The sequence below is a fragment of the Lolium perenne genome, chromosome 4 (assembly GCF_019359855.2).
Source record: "Lolium perenne isolate Kyuss_39 chromosome 4, Kyuss_2.0, whole genome shotgun sequence".
NCBI lineage: Eukaryota > Viridiplantae > Streptophyta > Magnoliopsida > Poales > Poaceae > Lolium > Lolium perenne.
In genome coordinates, this window is record NC_067247.2 from 273733021 (window position 1) to 273742156 (window position 9136).

At 43.1% G+C, this 9136-nt stretch overlaps 1 protein-coding gene across 1 annotated transcript; it reads left to right on the forward strand.

The window, feature by feature from the left end:
- Positions 1–1879: 1879 nt before the first annotated feature.
- Positions 1880–2632, forward strand: LOC139830154 (uncharacterized). The gene has a single exon (XM_071818151.1). The coding sequence runs from the start codon at positions 1880–1882 to the stop codon at positions 2630–2632; it is 753 nt and encodes a 250-aa protein (XP_071674252.1).
- The last annotated feature ends 6504 nt before the right edge of the window (positions 2633–9136 follow it).

Genomic DNA, 9136 nt, shown 5'->3' on the forward strand with positions numbered 1-9136 from the left:
CTTTGTACTAAGAATTTATTGCTTTATGAGTTAACTCCTATGCAAGTCTCACCGATGCTTGTCTTGAAAGTACTATTCATGAAAAGTCTTTGCTATATGATTCAGTTGTTTAATCATTGTCTTTACCATTGCTTCGAATCACTTCATTCATTTCATATGCTTTACAATAGTATTGATCAAGATTATGATAGCATGTCACTTCAGAAATTATCCTTGTTATCGTTTACCTACTCGAGGGCGAGTAGGAACTAAGCTTTGGGATGCTTGATATGTCTCCAACGTATCTATAATTTCTGATGTTCCATGCTAGTTTTATGACAATACCTACATGTTTTGTTCATACTTTATGATGTTTTTATGCATTTTCCGGCACTAACCTATTAACAAGATGCCGAAGTGCCAGTTCCAGTTTTCTGCTGTTTTTGGTTTCAGAATTCCTACACAAGAAATATTCTCGGAATTGGACGAAACGAAAGCCCAAGATCTTATATTTCACGGAAGCTTCCAGAGAGCCAGAGAGGGACCAAAGGGGAGCCCTGGGGGCCCCACCCCACATGGCGGCGCGACCAAGAGGGGGGGCGCGCCAGCCTATGGGAGGGCCACCCCCTGGCTCCTCCGAGGCTGCCCTTCCGCCTATATATTCTCTCCGCCTCGAAAACCCTAAAAACATAAGCCACGGGACGAGAAAAGTTACGCAGCCGCCGCCATCTCGAAGTAAAGTTCGGGGGACAGAAGTCTCTGTTCCGGCACGCCGCCGGGACGGGGAATTGCCCCCGGAAGCCATCTCCATCGACACCACCGCCATCTTCATCGCCGTTGCTGTCTCCCATGATAAGGAGGGAGTAGTTCTCCCCCGAGGCTGAGGGCTCTACCGGTAGCTATGTGGTTAATCTCTCTCTCATGTACCCCAATACAATGATCTCATGAACTGCCTTGCACGATTGGGATCCATATGATGAGCTTTGTATCACTATTAATCTATGTGCTACTCTAGTGATGTTATTAAAGTAGTCTATTCCTCCTTCATGATGTAAAGGTGACGGTGTGTGCATCATGTAGTACTTGGCGTAGGTTATGATTGTAATCTCTTGTAGATTACGGAGTTAACTATTACTATGATAGTATTGATGCGATCTATTCCCCCTTTCATAGCTATTGGTGACGGTGTGTATGCTATGTTAGTACTCGGTCTAAATTGCAACGGTCTATTATGCTCTAGAGGTTACTTAAATATGAACTCCGTATGTTGTGGAGCTTGTTTACTCCGGCTTGAGGGAGCTCTTGTAGCCCTACACAATGAATGGTGTTTGTTATCCAACAAGAGAGTGTATGTAGCACAAGTGAGGAGAAGTTATTTATTTATTATGTGATCAATGTTGAGAGTGTCCACTAGTGAAAGTAGGATCCCTAGGCCTTGTTTCCAATACTGCAAACACCGCTTACTTACTGTTCTACTGCATGTTTACTTGCTGCCATATTTATTTCAGATTGTTATTACCACTCATATTCATCTATACCACCTGCGTTTTAATACCTCTTCGCCGAACTAGTGCACCTATACATCTGACAAGTGTATTAGGTGTGTTGGGGACACAAGAGACTTCTTGTATCTTAATTGCAGGGTTGCTTGAGAGGAATATCTTTGACCTCTACCTTCCTGAGTTCGATAAACCTTGGGTGATTCACTTAAGGGAAACTTGCTGCTGTTCTACAAACCTCTGCTCTTGGAGGCCCAACACTGTCTACAGGAATAGAAGCGTGCGTAGACATCAGAGTCTTTTGTGTGGCATGCGGGCGGGAAGAGACAACTCTTCACCGATTCTGGCATTGCAACCACGCGCAACAAATCTGGCACCACGCTCGGCTTCTTTCTGGTGCCATGGACGCCTCCCCTCCAAAAGACGTTCATAACCATCGTGATCTCATGAACTGGATGCTGGAATGGTTAGCGTCGGTGAAGGATTCAGAGATGGATATAACTCTAATGATATTGTACCACGCATGGCTGGCTAGGAATGAAGCTCGTGATGGTAAGAAAATTGACGACCCGGAGATCATTGTGAAACGGGCGATATGCCTGTTGGAGGAGTGGCATAACGTGCAGGTGCCAAAACCTATCAAAGTCAAGGTGACTAAGGAACGCTGGTTCCCGCCGGAGACTAGGTGGATAAAGGTCAATACGGATGGAGCTTGGAACAAGGCCTCAGAGAAGGGTGGTGGAGGAGTGGTTGTCCGCGACCACGATGGACGCTTCTTGGCTGGAGCTTGCCATTTTGTCCCCTCCTTGCCTGACCCTGAAGCGGCGGAGATCCAATCCTGCAAGCGAGCCATGGAGTTGGTCAAGCTACTGAAGCTGAAGGAAGTGGTGCTGGAGTTGGACTGCGTGAACGTGGTTCGGAAGCTCAATGAGCCGGGCATGGACAGATCAGTGCAAAGCTTTGTTATTGAAGAGTTAAAGCAGGAGCTCAAGGCGTTGGATGGCCATGTGGTCAAATGGGTGCGGCGATCAGCCAATTCGGTTGCCCACATATTAGCGAAGAAGAGCTGCGATTTAGAACTGTGTAAAACTTGGTTTTTGTTTTCTCCAGATTGTATTGTGGATGAGTTAGCTCAGGACATGCCTGGGGTTTAATAATAAACGCAACTATTTCCTCTCAAAAAAAAGAAAAGTGAGAGAGTGAATTCCTTAGTCTTATTAGCCACCAAAGAGGACATGAGAGAATTTAGTGAGGATCCTACAGCGATGCCTCTTGTGCTCATGTACAAGGGTGAGGTTTTGGTTTCTAACGACATGACCCCTATTTCTCTTGGCGTTTGTATTGTTTTACAGGAATTCAATAACGTGTTTCCGGAGGAGGTGCCCGCAGGATTGCCACCATTGCGTGGTATTGAGCATCAAATAGACTTGATCCCCGGCGCCTCGCTGCCCAATAGGGCGCCATATAGGACGAACCCCGAAGAGACGAAGGAGATACAGAAGCAAGTACAAGCGCTACTCGACAAAGATTATATCCGCATAAGCCTTAGTCCTTGTGTTGTTCCTGTTATTCTAGTTCCTAAGAAAGATGGTACATGGCGTATGTGTGTAGATTGTAGAGCTATAAACAACATTACTATTCGATATCGTCATCCTATTCCCCGTTTAGAGGATATGCTAGATGAATTGAGTGGTGCTGCTATTTTCGCTAAAATTGATTTGCGTAGTGGCTATCATCAAATTAGAATGAAAGAGGGGGATGAATGGAAAACAGCCTTTAAAACAAAATTTGGTTTATATGAGTGGTTAGTAATGCCTTTTGGTTTAACTAATGCACTTAGCACCTTCATGAGACTGATGAACCATGTTTTGCGTGATTTTGTTGGCAAGTTTGTGGTTGTGTATTTTGATGACATATTAATCTACATCCGCAATGAATCTGATCATACTAGACATATTCGACATGTTTTGCAAGTGTTGCGTGATAATAAACTCTATGGTAATCTTGAGAAGTGCACATTTTGCAAAGATAAGGTCATATTTCTGGGTTATGTTGTCTCTAAGCATGGAGTAGAAGTAGATGTGTCTAAAATTGAAGCTATTCAAAATTGGCCTACTCCCATGAATGTGAGTCAAGTAAGAAGTTTTCATGGTCTTGCTGGGTTTTATAGAAGATTTGTGCCCGATTTTAGTACTATTGCTGCACCTTTGAATGCATTGACTAAAAAGAGTGTTGTCTTTGAGTGGGGCACAACCCAAGATCATGCTTTTGATGAACTGAAATGATTGTTAACTTTTTCACTGTTGTTTGCACTTCCTGATTTCAATAAGCAATTTGAGATTGAATGTGATGCTAGTGGTATTGGAATTGGTGGTGTGTTGATGCAAGAGGGTCGCCCAATTGCATATTTTCTGAGAAACTTTCTGGTGCTAAGTTGAACTATCCTATATATGATAAAGAATTGTATGCTTTAATTAGAGTTCTTGAGGTTTGGCAACATTATTTGTGGCCAAAAGAATTTATCATACATTCTGATCATGAAGCTTTAAAATATCTGAAAGCTCAATCTAACTTGCATAGGCGTCTTGCTAAGTGGGTTGAGTTCATTGAGTCTTTTCCATACATTATTAAGCATAAGAAGGGAAAAGATAATATTGTTGCTGATGCTCTATCTAGGAAGAATATGCTATTAACTCAACATGATGTTAAAATTCCTGGATTAGAGATACTATGTGATTTGTATGCTACTGATCATGATTTTGCTGAACCATATCACTTGTGTGCTATTGGTAAAGCTTGGGAGAAATATCACATACATGATGGGTTTTTGTTTAGGGCTAACAAACTAAGTGTTCCAGAATCGTCTGTGCGTTTGCTCTTATTGCAGGAATCTCATGCTGGAGGTTTGATGGGTCACTTTGGGCGTGAGAAGACGCTACTCATGCTAGCTGACCACTTTTATTGGCCAAAGAACCTTGAGCTAGACAATCCTTGATGAACGCAAGAACCTTCGCAGCGGATATAATAGATAAACAGCAGCACCGTACCCTCAGAGGGATGATACACGTGAACACACGCAATGGGGTAAACCCTAAACTTTAGTCTAAACTTGTCTACTAAACCCTAGCCATCCCTCCACCTTATATGAGGGGGTGGTGGCCGGCCAGCCCCTAGTGGGCCTCTCTACCTTGGTTTGGACATGCCCAAACCAAACTGACTTAACTTAATAAAATCCCTAATCAGCCCACATATGACCATTACATAACATAAGATAACTAAGTTGGCGGAGTCCTGAAATTAGGCTCCACATAGGCCCTAATGCCCATATCATCCTCTCCCCCTTCAAGAAGCGTTGTCCCCAACGCGTGAGGTCTTCTGGAAAAGGTGACGTGATATGAACATGACACGTCCTCGCCGTCCTCAAGTCTTGCTTGCCTTCCACACCACATCCTCCCTCCCGGCCTGCTTGACTTGATACAGCACTTGGCGCCTCCTTTCTTCTCCACATGAGCTTGGACTTCGGCGCCAATACCTTCTTCTTGCGAGGTTTTGATGGACCCTTGTGTCGCTGAACATGACCCTGCACAAGATGTGTAATGCCTGGGCCACATAAGTGTCTCACACGTCCATCCTTGCCTCGATGCATCCGCGGTGTTGCGGAAAACTGGACTGCAGAACTCCTAGCACAGTAGTGCCGCTGCCCACTGTCTCCACTGACGCGCTCGCCTCCCACTCCTCCCACGCGCATCTGCGCCATATAAACTGACACACCATCATCACAAACATCATCAGTCTGTATACTGGCATCAACACAAACTGGAACTGTAGCACATGCTGAAACATCCACATCAACAACAAGTGTAGCTTCATCCGGCTTGTCACCAACAAGAACTGGCTTGTCATCTACAGGCATGGCTGAAACATCACCAACATCAATGCTCAGAACATCATGTACCTCATGCTCCACTTTAGGCTTGTGCAGCCTCTCCTTACGCACCACTAACTCCACATCGGACTTGATATGATCATCACCAACATCAATGCTCAGAACATCATGTACCTCATGCTGCACTTTAGGCTTGTGCAGCCTCTCCTTACGCACCACTAACTCCACATCGGACTTGATATGATCATCACCCATAGGCTTCAAAGTACGATGTTTGCCACCATGCATAAAGGAATATGTATTTGCTCTCCCAACATGTGTCACATTACGATCATACTACCAAGGACGCCCAAGTAGCAATCCACACACCTCTAATGGCAACACATCGCACTCTATCTCATCAGCATAATCTGTTGGGGTTCGTAGCATAGAAAACAAAAATTTTCCTACCGCAAGACGAATAAATCCAAGATCTAATCTATGGAACACCCAAGATCTAATCTACAAGATCGAAGCAACGAGATTGATAAGTTACTAACCCTTGAAGATTTCCAAAGCCTACGAGATCAGATCTCGTTGTTGGTGTAGACGATCATCCCCAGTGCTGCAATCCGGCAGCACTTCCGTACTCGGTCGCGCGTACATTGTCGATGAAGCCCTTCCTCTCCCCGTTCCAGCGGGCAGCGGAGGTGTGGTAGATCTCCTCCAAGTTCCAGCAGCACGACGGCGTGGTGGTGGTGGTGGAGGAAGAAAAGCTGCAGGGCTTCGCCAAGCCGGAACAACGTATGGTGGAGGAGAGAGGCGGCCAGAGGAGGGGGCATCTGATGGGGTGGTGGCCGGCCACCCCCTCCCCTCTTTATATAGGGGGCCAGGTCGGCTGGGGTGGCCCCCTTTCCCATCTAGGGTTAGGGGGGGCGGCGGCCAAGTGAGGGGAAGAGGGATTTCTTCCCCCCCCCCCCAAGTTGATCCCCCCTAGGGTTTTGGCCGGCTGGGCCTTGAGGGGCTTGTGCCCCTGGCCCATTAGGCTAGGGAGCACCCCCTTGGCCCATGCTAGGCCTCCTAGGGTCGTGGGCCCACTGGTGGGACCCCCGGAACCTTCTAGAACCTTCCCGGTCATCCACCGGAAAAATCCCGAACTTTTCCGAAACCTAGAAATCAACTTCCCTTATATGAATCTTATTCTCCGGACTATTCCAGACCTCCTCGTGATGTCCTGGATCCCATCCGAGACTCCGAACAAACTTCGTCTCCATACCATATTCAAATCTACTTATGCGACATCGAACCTTAAGCGCGTCACCCTACGGTTCGTGAACTATGTAGACATGGTCGAGACTCCTCTCCGAGCAATAACCAATAGCGGGATCTAGAGATCCATAATGGCTCCCACATATTCAACGATGACTTAGTGATCGATTGAACCATTTACATACGATGCCGATTCCCTTTGTCTCGCGATATTTTACTTGTCCGAGGTTCGATCATCGGTATCTCCATACCTTGTTCAACCTCGTTACCGACAAGTACTCTTTACTCGTACTGTGGTATGTGATCTCTTATGAACCATTCATATGCTTGCAAGCTAATCAGATGACATTCCACCGAGAGGGCCCAAAGTATATCTATCCGTCATCAGGATGGACAAATCCCACTATTGATCCATATGCCTCAACTCACACTTTCCAAATACTTAATCCCATCTTTATAACCACCCATTTACGCAATGGCGTTTGATGTAATCAAAGTACCCTTCCGGTGTAAGTGATTTACATGATCTCATGGTCGAAGGACTTAGGCAACTATGTATCGAAAGCTTATAGCAAATTGAACTTAATGACTTGATCTTATGCTACGCTCATTTGGGTGTGTGTCCATTATATCATTCACCTAATGACATAACCTTGTTATTAATAACATCCAATGTTCATGATCACGAAACCATGATCATCCATTAATCAACAAGCTAGTTATACAAGAGGCTTACTAGGGACTCCTTGTTGTTTACATAACACACATGTATCAATGTTTCGGTTAATACAATTATAGCATGGTATGCAAACATTATCATAAACACAAAGATATATTATAATAACCATTTTATTATTGCCTCTTGGGCATATCTCCAACAGTCTCCCACTTGCACTAGAGTCAATAATCTAGTTTACATTTGTAAAGATATAACACCTTGGCCTTCTGGTGCTTATCATGTTTTGCTCACGGGAGAGGTTTCAGTCAACGGATCTGACACACTCAGAAACGTATGTATTTTGCAATTCATTTGCGTCTCAACGCATCACTCATTTTCCAAATGAGTCGGCATTAATTGTATATGCTTAGTCCTCTGGTGGAACCTTAATTCCGCGGTCTGACATAAGTCACTAATATTGTCACACACAATATAGCTTCAAAGTTCTGACGCTATCGGAACTACACCAAGTTCTCAAAGAACTCCTCGACTTAACATCCTCAGTCATTGTCAAAACAATGACATACTCTGCCTTCGTTTGTAGAATCCGTCACAATATTTAGAACTCATCTAAATCTAGCATAGACATATTCTAGCTCATTGTGCTACCTTTTAAATGACACTTAGCCTAATTGAGATTGAAATTTTACTTTTATATGTGACCAAACTAATATCGGTGCAACACTTTACAACGATTTGTTTGTCATTACCCATATAGAACTATATATATCCTCGGTTCTTCTAAAGCACTCAGGGATATTCTTACTGTTGTCCAATGACCATTACATGAATCATTCTGATATATGCTCGTAACACTTTAGAGCACATGACATCTGATTTTGTACATATTATTCGTGATCTAAAGTCACTCATGTGTTTTTACTCATTGAATGTCAAATACACTCAAGTCTTGTTAAACCTTCACATGAAAAGAACACCTTCTTAATATTTTTATATTGAACTACTTCAATATTCACTCTATGTACTTTGACTTAAACTTATTATGTGTTTCAATCTATCTTCATAGATCTTGACACTAAATATGTTTCAGTCCATATCCTTTCATTGAAATTAATTCTCAATGAAACCTTTTAATCACATCAAGTACATGATTACATTATTTTTAATCAATGATATGTCATCTACATAAAGTATTATAAATATGTCTCAGCGCTCCCACTTAATTTCTTGCAAATGCAAGCATCTTCATCGTTTCTGATGAAATCAAAACTCTTTGATTATTTCATCCGGTGAAGATTCCAACTCCGCGATACTCACTTCATCCAATTGAAGTTTGTATACTTATCTAGTATTCCACGGACCAGCAAAACTCTTGGTTGTATCTAGTATACATCCTTCATACACACTTCTGGTAAGGAATGTATTTCTGCCATCCTACTATCATATCTCATAAAAGAAATATGTAGTGATTACTAGAATAATCCACATAGACTATAAGCATTGCCACGGAAGATCTAATCTTATCGTAGTCAACTCTTTGAACTTTGTCGTAAACAACTTTTTGATAAGTCAAGCTTCTTTAAGGATATTCCATCCAAGTCCATCTATTTTATAGATCCATTTACTTTCAAAAAGTATTCACCTATCTTGGATTTCATGGCGAATAGCCATTTTAATGGAGTCAGGGTCCATCATAACTTCTTTGTTTGTAGTTGGTTTATCATTGTTCAAAAATAATCCTTTGTCCACAAATCATTTATTTGATCACAAAATAAACTACATCTACAAGGTTCAATAATTACTTTGATCTCCATGACTACAACACTTTATAGACATGGGAGCCAT

Excerpts from the sequence above, each read along its gene's own strand:
- LOC139830154 (XM_071818151.1), top strand. The coding sequence starts at position 1,880 with ATGGACGCCTCCCCTCCAAAAGACGTTCATAACCATCGTGATCTCATG.